The 17,735-nt window shown below is 43.8% G+C and overlaps 1 protein-coding gene across 1 annotated transcript in view; it reads right to left on the reverse strand.

Moving 5' to 3' along the window:
• Positions 1-17,735, reverse strand: part of LOC121286779 (phospholipid phosphatase-related protein type 3-like) — a 99,210-nt gene that overhangs the window by 31,787 nt on the left and 49,688 nt on the right. Inside the window, exons 3-4 of the mRNA XM_041203818.1 lie at positions 7,751-7,936; positions 4,898-5,027 (exon numbers count right to left, since the gene is read on the reverse strand). Of these exons, the coding sequence (XP_041059752.1) occupies positions 4,898-5,027; positions 7,751-7,936 (316 nt within the window). The remainder of the gene's footprint in view (positions 1-4,897; positions 5,028-7,750; positions 7,937-17,735) is intronic.

A 17,735-nucleotide genomic window follows, 5' to 3' on the forward strand; every position in this document is an offset into this window, starting at 1 on the left:
TCACAATGTCACAAATGCTTTATAGCCAATGCAATACTTTGGAAGTGTAATCACTTTGTATTATAGGGAAGCCCATGAGTCAGTTTCTGTACAACAAGATTTTACAAACAGCAATGAGATGATGCCCAGGTAATTTGATATTATTTGAAGGGTACATTTTGGCCAGAACACCAGGAGCTCTCTTTCTCTTTTTCAATATAGCCATGGGATCTTTCTGATCCATATTTAGGGGGCATTCAACCAACAGCACCTCCAACAAACTCACACACTCTTGCTGTTAGCTTAGATTATGTGCTCAAGCCTCTGGAATGAAACTTGAACTCACAGCCCTCTCCCTCAGAGGTAAGAGAGCCATGGCTAACAATCATTATTATTTGAAAAACTACCAAGGGAGTGTTGTGGATAGGGAGGAATTAAATGGAAGGAAGGTCTTCTGCCTGAATCTGCACTAACTGAGGTAGCCTCAGATGCTTCACTAACCAAATAACAAAGTATCAATCACCAACTATAACTCTTCAAATATTTAACAGTATAAGAGCATAATTGTAACACTCTGTTACATACGATAATACAAGTCAAGTGCAGGCTCCCTTCACAGCTAACAGCGAGCCATTTAAATGGGCAAAATGCCGTTAGTCAACATAAGCATGAAGCCATGTTTAATAGTGTCTGATCTGAAGAGAGTTTCCACCATTTTCTGCTTTCCTGGCTAATCAAATAGGATTGGAAAGGAAGAGGATTCCAGCTGAATGCTTGGGTGATGAAGAATCATTTTAGATTAATCCTGGGGGAATTATTTGTTAGAAAACCTGATAGAATTCATATGATGTACATATGTGACTAATCTGATTATTGTCTGATATATATGTGTAGCTTAAACTAGACATGTCGTGATATTGTGCTGACTGTAGTAGGGCAGTCAAAAGAGATTTGGTCCAATGCATGTAAATAACTGTGGCTAGTAACTATTTACCATCACATTCCTGATGATGGTGGATGATGCAGTTTTGGAAAGAGTATAGAGGAGGGTCATTAAATTAATTCCCAATTTAAACCATTTTACTTATGAAAATAAGATAAAAGAGTGTAATCTTAGGGTGATGTTGTGGAGCAGTCGGCTAGCTTGTTGATGAATACTGATTTGCTGAATTTGTTCATGTGAGAACTGTACCTGTTCCTGTCTGAAGTGGAGATCACCTTGTACAAGAGCTAGGTGCTGGGGAGAATCATCAGGGCCAGAATAATCTCCTGGACTCATTTCAAATAACTGAAGCCCTGGAAGAATTTCCAAGATTTTCTCCCTCAAGTTGGCCTGGGTTTTTATCTGCATTTTTGCCCCTCCCAAATGATTATGTGTTTTTTGGGTGGAGTATGGAGTCTATGGGTTGAATGTTTTCTGATCCCACAGAGATGGATTTGGATACGGGATTGGGAGCAAAGTGGGAGAATCTCATGTTCAGCCAGCTCCCGGTGTAATCTTACTTCTGAGCGATCTTGCCGGAGGTGGGGTCTGACTGATACCTCCCACCAACCTGGTAGCACCAGGAAACTAATGAGGTTCAGTTAAGTCCCCAAACTGGTGACACTGCTGGGATCTTCCCAGTAACGATGGGCTTGCCACTGAGACTGAAGCCAGCCATTGACTGGAGATGGCAGACCAGGGTTGCAGGGGGTGGGGCCAGTGAGGCATCCTTTAAGTCTATCGCCCTCCCAGAGTCGTGCATGCCAGAGGGACTCCCCCTACACACTAATGGCCAGGTAGCTATAGTCACACTTAATCTTCAGTGGGCTCCTCCATATTGAGGCTCCTGTGCTTTCTCCTACCTACAAAGGCACCCATTTCTCCCAGTAGGACTTGCCACTGGACATCACTGCAGGCCCTCCTTTTGGGCTTGCCAGTTCCCTGTTCCACTCACTGTCCTTAATTGCATGGGGCTCCTGGAGGGAGCTTCTTAACTGGCTGCCTCTGGGAATATCATGACTGACATCTCGCCATGGCTCCTTCCAGATTTTGGACAACCTCAGCAAAATTCCACCCTGTATATTGTGATGTTTAAGGCATGCTGAGTGTGAAATTGAAATCACTAGGGAAACGGTACCGAGCAAACTGATGGAGCTGCAGGCTGGCAAGTCTCCATATCCCAATGACCCGCATCTTAGGATCTTAAGAGGTGGCTAATGAGGTCGTTGATGCACTAGTGTTAATTTTACAAAATTCACTAGATTCTGGAAAGGTTCCATCAGATTGGAAAGTAGCAAATATAACCCCTCTATTCAAGAAGGAGGGAGGCAGAAAACAGGAAACAATAGGCCAGTTAGCCTGATGTCTGTCATAGGGAAGTTATTAGAATTGATCATTAAGAAGGTTTTAGCTGGGCACTTAGAAGAGCTCAAGGTAATAGAGAAGAATCATCATGGTATTGTGAAAGGAAAATCATGTTTAACCAGTTTATTGGAGTTTTTTGAAGGAGTAACATGTGCAGTGGATAAAGGGAGACTGTGGACGTACTGTGCTTCAAGCAAAGCAGGCTGGAAGGGCCAAATGGCCTACTCCTGCTCCTGTTTTCTATATTTCTATTTTTCTATTTTCTATGTACTTGGATTTCCAGAAGGCATTTGATAAGATGCCACGTCGAAGATTATTATGGAAAATAAAAGCGCATAGTGTAGTGGGTAACATATCAACATGAAAAGAAGATTGGCTGGCTGGCAGAAAGCAGAGAGTACGCATAAATGATCTTTTTCTGTATGGCAGGATGTGGTGAGTGGAGTCCTACAGGGGTCTGTAATGGGGCCTCAACCTTTTATGATTTACATCAATGACTTAGATGAGGGGAGTGAAGACATGGTAGCTAAATTTGCAGATGACACAAAGATAGGTAGGAAAGTGTGTTGTGAAGAGGCCATGAGGAGATTGCAGATGGATATAGATAGGTTGAGTGAGTGGGCAAAGATCTGGCAAATGGAGTTTAATGTGGGAAAATGTGAAGCTATTCACTTTGGCAGGAAGAACAAAAAAGCAGAGTGTTACTTAAATGAAGAATGGCTGCATAATTCTGGGGTGCAGAGGGATCTAGGTGTCCTTGTATATGAGTCACAAAAAGTTAGTATGCAGGTACACCAAGTAGTTAAGAAGACTAATGGAATGCTATCCTTTATTACGAGAGGGATTGAACATAAAAGTAAGGATGTTATGGTTCGGTTATTCAGGGCATTGATGAGACTGCACCTTGAATATTGTGTGCAGTTTTGGTCTCCTTATTTAAGGATGGATTTAAATGCATTCAAGGCAGTTCAAAGGAGATTCACTAGATTGATACCTGGAATGAGTGAGTTGTCTTATGGCGAAAGGTTGGACAGGCTGGGCTTGTTTCTACTGGAACTTAGAAAGGCGAGGGGTGATTTGATTGAAGTATACAAGATCCTGAAGAGCCTCGTTAAGATGGATGTCGAAAGGATGTTTCTTCTTGTGGGTGAGTCCAGAAGTAGGGGGCACTGTTTTAAAATTAGGGGCCGCCCTTTTAGACAGAGATAAGGAGAATTTTTTTTCTCTGAGGGTTGTGCAACTTTGGAATTATCTGCCTCAGAAGGTGGTGGAGGCGGGGTCATTGAATATTTTTAAGGCAGAGGTAGTTTCTTTTAGGCAAGGGAATCAAAGGTAATTGGGGTCAGATGGGAATGTGGAAATTGAAACACAAGAACATCAGCCATGATCTTATTGAATGGCGGAGCAGACTCGAGGGGCTGAATGGTCTACTCCTGTTCTTATTTCTTATGCTCTTATGTGACAGACTGGATGAACAAAGGGATCTTTTCCTGCCTGTCATTGTTTGTATACTTGAACATTGCCACCCTCTGTACTGAGCTCTATATAGCAAGTCTTGGAGTGGATAGATTCATGGCATAATCCCATGCCAACAGCATTGAAACTATTTCAAGTATCGGTTGAGGATAGGGATAGGTCTAATTTCCTACCTGTGCTCCATGTGAGCTGCTGGGAACATGGGATCACCGAGTAGGGTCTTTACAGTAAAACAGGACACTGTATCAATGTTGACATGTAATTAGTGCAACTGATGAGTAAAGTCCTTCTCAATGCACTTGAACTGGACACTGGAGAATCGAAGGAAAAGAAGCCCATCCTTTAACACTGATACAACCCTTCTTCCAACCCTGTACTATTGCTAGCAGAGCCATCAGCCATTATAATCAAAACTATGGGATTCTCTAGATGAAACACCTCCATTTTGCTTCATCACTCCTCACACTCAAAAAGGTTCTGTCTCTTCAACACTGCCATTACCTCCCCCCCCACTAATCCTTGACTGCTGGTTACTGGTGCAAGCAACTCTACCACAAAACGTCTGATGGGATCTAAAGATGAGGGTGCCTTGCTAACATGGCACTATGGGCATGTGATTCCCAAAGCTCTTCACACTCTGGCTGGGGCTCGCGCCTTCTGTCTGGGTTTTTCAGAGGAAGATAGAACATAGGAACAGATCCTTGAGTCTGTTAACATGCTATGCCTTATGATCAGTGGTCTCCAGTCAAAAGCTCAGGCCTCCTACTTACCATTCCCTGTTTAATCCTAACTTTCCTTGACTGGCAATTGGTTGATGCTTAATTTGGCTTAGGTTTTTTCCTAAGAAAGTGGGAGTGCAGAAGAAGCACAGGGGGTTCCTGATGTCTGTTCTGCACACCTCAATGAGGATTTGACATTTGTCATAGACTAATAGATCGAGATTGATTGCTGTGATTAGTCAACAACCCTATTACTATGTATCATGTGACTATCAGGATGGTGAACTAGATGGACCTTGGCCTGTCTTTGTCTAATATTTTAGATGTTCCTATGAAAGAACTTGACGAGTAGTTTGCATAGTATTACTGAACGTACCAACAAACCTTACAGTCCGCCTGAGGAAGGAATTGAAGTTGCAGCCTCCTGCATTAATGCTGCCCTCAGAACCTTCTTTATTCTTCAGCTTTGATTGGCAGCAATAGACAATCCCTTCTCCAATCATAATCTGAAGTAGAAAACCACACACAGGAAAGGTATGATGAAAAGAAAATGGCTGCAAAATATAATGGCCCAGGTTTTCCGGTCAGTGGCAGAGTTTGTGTGCCCACTGCTGACTGCGATTTAAAATGTTTGCTTATCATTTTACACTGGAGCAGATACACCTTCTGATCCTGGCTCCAGTTTGAATCCAGCAATGAACCGAGTCAGGAGACCAAGTGGCCAGCATAATTCCAGTGGAGGCATGGCACTGTTTTTGTCATAAACTGAAGACACATCCCTTAAGGTTCAGTTCATTAAATTATATTGTTTTTAAATGAATTTGTCAACCTCAGCATTGCACAGCCTCTCCCTCTGACAACATTCACGGCCCCACACCCCAACAATGCTCACCCTTCCCTCACTCATCTCAATATATTCATACCCCCACCCCCGACAATGTTCACCCCCTCCTTCATCCCTAACAATGCTCACCCCCCTCGAACATCCCTGACAGTGTTCAGCTCCCACCCCCAAAAGTGTTCACCCCCGCCGATTCTTATTCTCTCTCTTATCCCCAACGAAATCCACCCCCTCTCTCGTCCTCCGACAATGCTCACCCCTTAGGACATTTAATTGGGTTGGAGGGTGACAGACCCTGCCACCTTCCTGTCTCTGTCTCAATTAATTCTGGGGCAGGAAGGCTCTTGGGCAATTAATGCCCACTTAAGGGCCTCATCCCGCCATTGATGGCATTTAGCCAGCAGCACGCAGGGAAGTTGCCATGTGAGAAGCCCGAAAACTAAACCCTGGCACATTTGCGTACAGACTCCCAAGGGGTGGCCTCTTGTTCAAAGGCATTCAGCACTTGATCAAGGGACCTGGCATCAGGAAGGGCGCCGTGGGGCCCGCTGAGAACCAAGCCCAACCCTTGTTGCTGACTCGCACAACCCCATCCCACCATCGCTCACCTATGCCATGGGTCCCTTGGTGATCCGCGCCAAGGGCAGGTGCATTACCGGCAGCTACCACAACTCCCTCAGCACTGCACAGCTGATGGCCTCTGATTGGCCAAAAGCTCATGGGGGGTGGGATTTCCACCCACAGGATCCTTGATCCCAGGGAAACCACTCAAGGGGTACTTAATTTGGCAGGCAGGCCTTCCCCAAAGGCGGCAATATAGGGCTCTCACCAGTTCTGTGGCTGAGGGCAAGATCACCATCATCTGCATTAAGAATGAGCCCTTGTAAACAGAACCAAATACTGTACGTAACATAAAGAGCACCACACCAGGAAGGGGAGAGAGTTGGGATAGAACCAAATAAAAATTAAGACAGAATACGGTTAGATGACTGAATGGTTTGTCATGATTGAAGTTCCTGAGCTTAAAGATTTGGGAAGGCCTCACTTAAAGCTTTAAATAAATTACATGTGGGGAGTTCTCCCAATCGCCTACTGTCATTTCAGAGAAAGATCACGTGGAAAATCAAAGAAACAGCTGCTTCTGCCATTTCTGCCCACTCTCTGCCTTGGATAGGGGATCATTTGGGGAGAGACCCTGCAGAAATTTACCCCAATGCGTAGCCCCTGAGACCTCACAACACTCAATTACATAGGTTACCAATTTGTTTTTGAGGCCTGAGCAACTGTCTTCAGTCAGAATGTTGTTTACATGCCCTCAATGAAGATACTCTTAGAAGTACTAAGAGGTGAAAAGATTCTGCCAACTAATCTGAAGATTATACAATGTAACCTCTCCAGTCTGGAATGCTTCATTTCTGGATTTTGGAATTTTCTGGATTATAGAATGACGTCAGAATGCATAATCACAAATGTGTGAACCAGAAAACACCAAAGATATAAATATTTACCTGGAGCATTAAACAGTGATGAAACATTATAAAGCAGTAATAATAATCATTATCCAAATACTGTAATTTTCATGTTTTCGCTCCCAGAGTACTGTATTAAAATGATAGCATGAGTTGGTTGGATCGGTTCAAAACATTTCTGTACAACTGGTGTTTCTGAACAATGAATTTCTGGATTGGGGAGGTTACAGTGTTGTAGGGAGAATTTACTGTAACCTTCAGATCAGTTGATTCAAAGAATCCCGTTGCCCAATGTACGTTGGAGATGAGATAATAAGGTTACTCAGAGTTCCATGTTATCTCTAATTGCAGTACTTAAGATGATTAAACTTCACTAGGTGAAAAGAAACTATTTCCCCTGATGGATGAGCCTAGAACAAGGAGCAAAACCTTAAAATTAAAGCAAGGTCATTCAGGGGTCTTCAGGAAGCACTTCTTCAGGTGGACGTAAAGATCCCATGACTGTTATACCAAGAAATGCCTGAAATTGTCCCAGCAACTGTAACTGCTCCTCATAAATAATTGGTTATAAATGCAATGATGTTCCCCACTACACCTGAAGCTTTCAACAGTTGTGGTTACTGATCATAGAGTGACTTACAGGCCAGGTTATCATGCCTCTGTCCGTATCGGATATCTAGAACTCTCTGACCCAAACATTTGGGGCTGGTGGTCATCTGAAATATCCAAAACTGAGATTGATAAATTTTTGGTGGGTTAGGCCATTGAGGCATAAGGAATCAAGATGGTAAATGGAGTTGAGGTACAGCTCAGCAAGGTCTAATTGTGTGGTGGAGGAGACTTGAGGGGCTGAATGGTCTCTTCCTGTTGCTTTGTCATTATCAAGCAGTACTCACCGAGTATACTTTAGGTTACTTACAGAGGCTGCTGGTCCAGCAAATGCCAAGCTGAGGAGCATCAGTAATGGGATGAGTTCCTCACTGGGTTCCACATAGGGCATGCTCAATGCACGGTCATAACACTGAAAACCCACTTTGGCTGGTCTGAACAGGTCTGTCAGCTCCAGGAAGTAAAGTGTAACGATTGATGAAGCCACAATGGGAAGCTGCAATATGAACAACAAATGTAAGTAGCTCAGCACAATACTAACTTAAATCTCATCACTACCACCCTCTTTGCCCAACAACAATGGGTCAAAAAGCAGTTCATTACTTTTGAAAACACTCTTGCCTCTGAATAAGAACCTGTGGTTTCAAGCCCCACCATGGATGTCAGCATAGTACTGAGGGAGGGCTGCTCTGCTGAAGTTGCCATCTTTCTGGAAGCTTTTTCAGATGAACTGAGGTCCCAACTTCTTGCTCAGGTGGATGTAAAGATCCCATGACTGTTATTCCAAGAAATGCTTGAAATTGGCCCAGCAACTATGGCTGCTCCTCATAAATAATTGGTTATAAATGCAATGGTGTGCCTGGGTCTTCGACAATTGGTGGTTACTGATCATAGAGTGACTTATCAGGCCGTGTAGGATTGGGAGTGAGCAGGACCCGACTGTGGGATTCCCACCCGTGTTCCCGGCATGCGGGATTTTTTAAGGAGCAGGATAAGGGTGCTGGTAGTGCGCCCGCTCACATCAGTCCTACCCTTGTCTACCTCATTGTGTGGGGATTGGGGGGGGGGGGGGGGGGGGTGGTGGGTGCGGGGGGTGGGGGGGGGGTGTAGGGGGGTGTATTTTAGACTATTTTCTGTTTCCATGAAGTCGACTCCATTTGGTAGGAAACAGCACCTCAGGTGTTTACAGCACTTCAGAGGATTGATGAATCATGTGGACCCTTGTCTGCACTTGGGAATGTTTTGACAGGTAGTTCAAAAGATGTTGACAACTTAACATGTCACAATTAGATGCTGTATGACAAGTTAAAGGATGTCTTTTAATGCAGTGATTGTAGATAAGACAACCTTTAGAAAAGGTAAGTGACCATTAAATTGGCCAGCATTGTGAAAGTGGATAAGTCTTCAGATGCATTCAACAATATTAAGATTCAGATTTTAATGCGTCAATTGGACCATCTGATATGATCTTTACACTTATTGAAGCCAGGCCATCTGTTCCATTACTTCAAAGGTTTTATTGTATTATGTTCTAGAGGTTTTGTTGGCATAGCTGTGCAATGGAATCTCATTTTGAATGCTTGGCTGAGCTCCAAACTCTACTAATAGTTTTAGCTCATCGGGGCTATTGATACAGCTGTCAAGGGGACTATGAGCTTTGTTTTAACTTCCTAAGAGGATTAAGGTTTTTTGAAAAGATTTTTGAATGGCTGTTTATTTATTGTGACAGTGGAAGAGATGTGAGAGGAACTCGAAGACTTCCCAATGTTATTACAGTGCTCATGAATTTTTCCCTAGTGGATACTGTACAAGTGGGCATGTGTGGGGGTGGGGGATGGTGTGGTGAGGGCTAGGGCATCTAACACTTATATAGAAACCTGGCCAATGTTCCAGCGAACAGAGGCAGATCTCCTAACCTGCCCAGCTAAGCATCCACCCATATCCATTCCCCACATCTGCTCTTCTTCAGGAGATAGTGGCACTGACTCTAGCCCATCCCCACCATGAAAATAGTGTGGATGTGCGTTGTGGGCAGGAGTTTGGTTTGCAATGTCGGGAAATGGCCCGACCTGTGGTTCCCACTTTGAAGATGAAAATCCAGGCCATTGTCTTTATCAAGGAAATTCACAATAGTCAGATAAAGATTAACTCTGAGCCAGGGGAGATATTAAGCCAGGCATCCAAACACTTGGTCAAAGTGGAATATTTTAAGAATCACCTGAAAGGAAGGGAGAGAGGTAGAGAGGCAAAGGGGTTTTGGGATAGAACTCCAGAGCTAATGGCTGAGGCAGTTGAAGGCACAGTCACTAATGGTGGAGTGATTAACAGCAGGAGTACTCAAGAGGCCAGAATTAGGGGGAGTGCAGATATCATGGAGTGTTGTGGGGGTGGAGGAGATTTCAGAGATAGGGAGTGACATAGCCATGGAGGGATTTGAAAACGATGATGAGAATTTTAAAACAAGGCAGTGTCTGACCAGGATAAGTCAGCTGCCAAGGGGGAGATGGGTGAATGGGACTTGGTGTGAGTTTGGATACAGGCAACAGAATTTGGATAAACTTAAATTTATGGATGGTGGAAGATATGAGACCGATCCAGAGAGCATTAAATAATTAAGTCTGGAGGTAAAAAAGGCATGGATGAGGTTTTCAGTAGGATTCAATTTAGGGACATCTCCCAGGTCTGCATGTGTGCTGAAACCTTGTGCATCTTGTTATTTTTAGAGTGAGCATCAGCCAGATGTTTCTCGAAGCTGCTGGTGAACAGTGTGGAAGGACAGGGTTTGTGTTTATATTTGTTTCATCCTGAGGAGTGCTACAGCCTACCCCCAGCTCAGTTCGCTTGGTGCAGGCTGAAGCTCAAAATTGAAACCATTTTGTGATTTGTGTCTCAATTCCAAAATACCTGGAAATCTCAGGTCATTTATGCCCTGTGAAGTTCCACCTGACACATAACTAATCATCATATTGTTTGTTTATATCATTGAGCAAGTGTTTTTTTTAATCTCCCTGTTATTCACTGGTAACCTGTCCCTAGGCAATTATCTTCTACAATGGAAGTTGGACACTTAGTTGGATGATGCTGCTGGTTCTACAGCAGTTCAGCACATCCTGTAAATATAATGTTGTGTTGAACAACAGAGAGCTGATAATGACAATGTTTTATGTGCTAGAGGAATGAACGTTTTTCCATTTTGATTACCAATCGCTGGTATTTGGTATGGCACAGGGCCAGCCACTATTTGGCCTGACAGAATGGCCTCTATCCCAACCACTGGACTCATGAGTGCCACCTACTGCAACACCATGGGATTTCCATTTCTCACATTGAACATACTTCTAAGAGATTGCCAGTTTGGTGTTAATTAATCCTGAACTGTCGCCAGTTTTATGCCACTTATTGAGCCCACTGAAACTGTTAAATAAATCTCTCATTGGATCCTGTTTACCAATCATGAGAGGAGAATTTAACCCTGTTTTGGTTCACATTGAACTTAAGACTCAGAAGCTAAAAATTTCTCAAATTGATATTTTTAAACTTTTAGAGGCGCAAAAATATCACATTTTTTTCTCTCAAATATATTTTAAGTATATTGTAACTTTGTGGTAAAATGCAAGTAGAAACAAAAACCCAGCAATCATGAAATAGGTTAAGTCAATGTACAGATGTCCTAACAAACTGCACCTCAACTTCACAATGTGAGGCTGTGTCTAGGATTCACCATTCACCCAAGCTCACTTGGCCATTCAAGGTGGAGGAAATAAAGACAACAGAGGAAACCCTCCCAGCACCCCTAGCTCCCCACCTTCCCCTCCCAACATCAACACCTGGCCAAGGGAAAGAAATTGTGAGAAACAAAAGCAACTATGTGAAGGAAAGTCAAGGATGATGGAAGGCCATTCAATCCAAAGTAGATGATTCCTCCTGTGCCTCTTTACAATCTAATGTTCTGTCATTGTTACTGTTAATTATGTCATAATTAATGTTAAGAACTAGACCAAGGTCTGGTGTGGACCAGGTCTTCCCTCCTTATAGTTTTTCTCCCTTTGAATATCCTATTGGTCTCTCCCAACAGCAACTTTCATGTACTTAATGCCATTAATATAGCAACAGATCCCAAGTTTCTTCACAGGAGATATTCACAGCATTTTCTTTTTGGTTAAAGGCCTCCAGTTAGACTGAAGAACATTCCAGAACGTTCGCTGTTAGGACAGACCTATTTCAGGGAGGGACTCTGAAATAAACACTAGGTCCGCCCCTCATTTGGAAATGGAAGGGGCCTACTGCTGGTGTAAAATGGCTATGGGCAATACCTGAATATTGCCTGAATGAAAATGAATTCAGGTGTACTTCAGGTGCTCTTGCTGCATGAGACTTAGCTCCACAAAAGTGGACATTTTTGACCATATTTTGTTCCTGAGAAACTGATGCAAGAATATCCTGTTTCCCACTTCCACCTTCTACGCCCATTCTGTGTTCAAGAAGAATTCCTAGAGTGGGTTACTCGGTCGGCAGGCGCAAACCACTCTCACGCTTTAGCAACATGTCCCCTCAACACATGCACCATGAGAGGTACCAGTGTTGCACTGTGAAACATCAAGCAGAACCTCACTACAGACAGTATGTCTGAGCTGCCCTTGGTAAAGAACAACTCTTTCTGTCTCTGCATTAGAACGAAAACCCTTTTCAGAAACTGGTTGGATTCTTTCATTTAAGAGCAGAATTCTAAAGAATTGAGCAGGAAACTGGTTTACTCGCTAACTCCAATGAATTCCTGTCAACGAGGGCCTCAGAACTGGGCGTGGTCTTTTAATTCATTACACATAGTGGTTTCCTACTCACACAAACAACACCCGGTATGAATTATCTCATAGTGAGGCCTTCCCTCAGGCAGGTTCTGGAGACCCCTCTTGCAGCGGCATTCAACAGACCCTTGAGAGTTTAGTCACTCAAGATTGTTAACCTAAAAACCTTCACAATCAGTACAGGGCTTTATTGCTGGGGATGACTTGTGCATGTATTATATAAATAAATATATTATATATACAATTAAATATATATATTTGTATAATATTATATATTGTAGATTTATATAATATTAAATACATATATAAAGGTGTGTGTATATATATCTGGCTACTACAAATCAAGAGTTAATGAAGGAGTTGCTTTTATACCAGCACCCTGTTCAGCTAAAAGCACATCACGTGGATCAGGCACAACATGCAGCTTCACACCAACAATGCACCATGAAGCCATTTTCAGTTCTGCCAAAGACTATCTCCAGCAGCACCAGTTATATGCTTCCCTTTGATACTCTCCAACTCCAATTTATTTCATGGCAAAATTGACAAGTCAATGGAAGATCTGTCAGCAGTTTTGCACTTTAATTACAGCTTCTCACGGAAATGGGCTGAATATATCTGACATCTGACTTCATTACCCAACTTTAAATGAAAACATTTGGAAGATTTTTTTCTCTCCCCTGACGCACAAGCAATCTTTGCTATTTATTGCCTGCCAACTAACACTATCTTCGCTTCTTCTGTTACAGAAAAAGCAATTTTCTACACAAATCTCTTTCAAGACTTTTATTACTGTCAGAAAGACTTCTGAGATTTATTGACTTTCAGCTCTTAAAACTAGAAAAATAATTTGCATTTCTATGGCACCATTCATGACCAAAGGATATCTCAGAGCAATGAGGCACATTTGGATTGTAATCATTATTGTAATGTAGGAAACACAACAGTCAATTTATACCCAGCAAGCTCCCACAAACAGCATTGAGATAAATAACTAGGTCATTGCTTCAGCACGTGTTGGTTGAAGGATGAATATTGACCAAGTTACGAGGGTTAACTCCCCTACTCTTCTTCAAATAGTCTTTGATGTCCACCTGAGAGGGCAGGCAGGACTTCAGTTTAAAGTCTCATCCAAAAGGCAGCACTCCCTCAGTATGGCATTAAAGTTTTGGCCTTGATTATGCACCCAAGTCTCTGGAGTGGGGCTATGAAGCCACAATCTTCTGACTCAGAGGCGAGTGTGGCCAGACCTGAGCCATGTCTAATACTAAAGCCATTCACTTGTCTTTCTATTTCTCTTCTCTGTCCACAGATCTTTTTATCTCTTTAATGCACTCTCTTGTTGCCAACATTTGACTAAATTAGTACAATAGTTCTAGGTCACATCACCTCAAGAGCATATTCAAATACTTTTCAAATGTGATGAGAGTTTCTGCTTCATCACCCTTTCAGGCTGAGAGTTCTAGGCCTGCATCATGCTCTGGATGACAAAATTACTTCTCAATCCCCTCTAAACTTTTCACCGATTAATTTAAATCTGTGCCCTGGTTATTGATCTTTCTGCCAATTGATACTTCTTATCCAATCTCTTCAAGTTCCTCATAATTTAATACACCTCTATTTAATCTCCCGTCACCCACCTCTGCTCCAAGGAAAACAACCCCAGCCTATCTCGTCTTTCCTCATAACTAAAGTTTCCTATTCCTAGCGATGCACTGCCTGGAAGTGGTGGAGGTAGTTCAATTGAAGCATTCAACAAGGCATTAGATGATTATTTGAATAGAAACAATGTGCAAAGTGTAAGGGGCCATGTGGGATTGTGCAGTTGTGACGGGCATGGGAGCTTGTACAGGTGTGAATGAGTACAGGGGTTTGTTAAGGTGTGAGGGAGCATGTGGGCATTAAAGAAAATATTGCAGTGCTGAAGACTGAGGGACAGAGGGTGTCTCAGAAGGGTCAAGAACAAAGTCTATTTGGCTAGAGCAAAGGAACAATCGAAGTGCAATGATTGTGCTCAGTGTATTCTATAGGACACCAGCTTGTGGAGATAATGTAGAGGAACAAATTTGCAAGGAAATTATGGAGAAGTGCAAGAATCCAAGGCTCCTTCGACAGCACCTCCTAACCTCCCAAACCCACGACGACTACCATCTAGAAGGACAAGGGCAGCCACCACCTGGAAGTTCCCCTCCAAATAACTCACCATCCTGACTTGGAAATATATCACCATTTCTTCACTGTCGCTGGGTCAAAATCCTGGAATTCCCTTCCTAACAGCACTGTGGATGCACCTACACCACATGGACTGCAGCGGTTCAAGAAGGCAGCTCACCACCGCCTTCTCAAGGGCAACTAGGGATGGGCAATAAATGCTGGCCCTGCCAGCAAAGCCCACATCCCGTGAATGAATTTTTTAAAAAATGATCAAGTAGTTTTAAGGGGGGACTTTAATTATCTAAATATAAGTTGGGGTAATAGTAGTGCAAAGGGCAGAGAGGAGAAAGAGTTCCTAGGATAGAATTTTTATGTTGGTGTGTGGGCGCGTGCCCAACCTGTTCGGATGCAAAATCGCACATGATGACATCAGGCGAGTGTCCTGACATCATCCCGCACTTGGGTGATATTTTGGTCAGCGGGCGCACGCGTGTTGGAAGCTCTCTGCCTTCAGGGATCTTTCATTCAGCACTCGCCTGTGCCCACCCTTACGTCAGTGCCCTCTGTAAATCTTCCTCCAGTCCGAAAAACATCTATTCACCACTACTCTGTTTCCTGTCACTTAGCCTATTTTGTACCCATGTTTCTAATGTTCCTTTTATTCCATGAGTTCTAACTTTGCTCACAAGTCTGTTGTGCATAACTTTGTCAGATGACTTTTGGAAGTCGTATACACTTCATCAACAGCATTACCTTTATCAACCCTCTTTGTTACTTCTTCAAATAACTCCAGCAAGTTAGTTAAAGACGATTTGTCCTAAACAAATCCATGCTGGCTTTCCTTAATTAACCTGCCATTGCCCAAGTGACTATTACTTTTGTCCTAAGTTATTGTTTCTAGAAGTTTCTCCACCACTGAAGTTAAACTTCCTGGCCTGTATTTGCTGGGCTTATCTTTACACCCTTTATTGAACAAGGGTGTAACATTTTCAATTCACCAGTCCTCTGGCACCACTCCGAGTCTGATGAGGATTGGAAGATTATGACCAGTGCCTCCGCAATTTCCACTCTTACTTCTGTCAGTGTCCTTGGATGCATCTCATTCAGTTCTGGTGCCTTCACAGCTTAACCAATACCACCTCCTCATCAATTTTAAACCATTCTAATATTTGAATTGTCCCCTCTTTCACCATGACAAGGTAGCACCTTCTTCCTTGACAAAGACTGATGCAAAGTATTAATTTAATATCATACCCGTGCACCCTGCCTCCATGTTTAAATCCCTTTTATGGTCCCTAGTCAGCCTCACTCATCCTCTTACCACCATTTTATTCCTTATATTCTCACACAGCTTTATGTTAAATGCCAGTCTCTTCTCACACTCTCTCTTTGCCTCTCTTATTTGTTTTTTTCAGTTCTTCTCCGAATCTTTGAGAACCAAGCTGATGTAAATTATATCATCCACCTGACATCTGTCATAAGCACACATTTTCTGCTTCAACTTAATATCTGTCTCTTTTATCATCCAGGGAGCTCTACCCTTTTGTGGGAATATACTTTGACTACACTTGAATTATCTCTTCTTTAAAGGCAGTCCACTGTTCATTACAGTTTTGCCTGATGATCTAATTTATTTGGACCAGATCCATTATTACCCTGTTGGAGATGGCTTTCCCCCAGTTAATTATTCTTACTATGGATTACTCCTTGTCCTTTTCCATAGCTAACCAAAACCTTATATGTTCCCTAAACATTCTCTCATTGACAAATGATCCACTTGGCCCTCATTCCCAAGAATCACATCCAGCAATGCCTCATTTCTCATTGGATTGGAAACATACTGCTGTAGAAAATTCTCCTGAAAACACTCTAAGGGCAGGATATTTAGGCCGATGTGTGGGCACAGTCGGTGGGTCCGGGAATGCACTGCCACCCACGATTGGCCCCTGACTTGGATTTCACGCTGGCTGGCCAATTAACGTCCATCCAGCGTGAAGTGTACGCTGCTGGGGTGGGGGCAGGAGGAGTTGTGGCATACCTGGGGCCTAAAAGCAAATTGAATATTTCTTCATTTTCCCGACCTTACCACTATGCCTGGGTGCAACTCCAGCATCCACAGCAGAGGTGAAAACAGCCTGCTGACCGCTACTTCCTGATGTCTGCGATGACCTTGATGAATGTTTGCTGGCGGCCCAAGGCCTGGAGGGCCACAGCCTCATGAGGGTCTCTTGCTCAGGGCAGATATATCTCCTTGGCCTGAGCAGCTGAAGTGGATGGGGTCACTAGCAAAGAGGATTCTAAAGAGCTGGGCGCCCTTGGAGCATTCTGAGAAGAGGCCCCCCAGAATGTCCGGCTGATGCTCATCCTCCCTCCAGGTGCCTGAGGGCCCCACCCCGACTCCTTCAGGACGTTTTTTCCCCCTGGAGGGAGGTCAAGGTGTCTCATGCCCCTGTCACCTCCGTCTTGATGGTGCTCATAAGCATGTGTGGCCATGGAGTGCAGGGCTGAGTGCAATCCTGGCAAAACCTGCTGGACCAAGGTCTCCATGGTGGTTGCCAACCTTTCCAATGGTGACCTTGAGGTGCTCACATGTCAGCAGCACTATATTAGAGAAAATGTGGATGGACTCCTCCATCTTTTTCTCTAGTCTGCTGAGTGACTGTTGAATCTCTGCCCAATATTCCGTCCATCGCCTGTTGTTGCATCTCCAGCATTGAGTTGGCGGCTGCTTCCAGAGGCTCATCATCTGACTTGGAATCAGAAGTTGGATGGTCTCCAGCAGCCCTCCTAGTGCCTGAAACCTGGGCTGTCCTTGTCTTGGACTGCTGCAGGCGTCTGTCACTGAGATGTTCTCCAGTAGGTGAGCCCAAGCTATGCCTCACTGAGGTGTGTGTCCCTGTGCTGGTGGAGGGTGTGGATGAGCGCTGTGATGTTTCTTCCTCAGTTTCATCTTCTAATGTGGTCTGGGGCCTTGGACTTATGGTGGGCACCCTAGTTGGCCTCAAATTGCTGGTGCCTATAACAGAGTTTTAGTTGATAAGCATGAGGAATGTAAGACTACGTCACTCACTGTGGTTGTCAGGATGTGATGAACTCATGGAGGAGTGATCCTTACTTGGTTGCTGAGACAATCTGATCCCCCCTTCCTTGTCCTCTCCAGGGTTCCCGGCTGCTGCCTCCTCAAACTCACTGAGGTCAATAATGTTGGCCATGCATCACCACCCCCCCTCTCCCCCCCTCCCACCACCACCACCACCACCCCACCCCCCCCAACCCCCCCACCCCGGTCTGCTCTTTTTCCCATCTGTTGTGGGCAAGCTTGCCCTGGATGAAGAC

This window comes from Carcharodon carcharias, chromosome 14, assembly GCF_017639515.1.
Source record: "Carcharodon carcharias isolate sCarCar2 chromosome 14, sCarCar2.pri, whole genome shotgun sequence".
NCBI lineage: Eukaryota > Metazoa > Chordata > Chondrichthyes > Lamniformes > Lamnidae > Carcharodon > Carcharodon carcharias.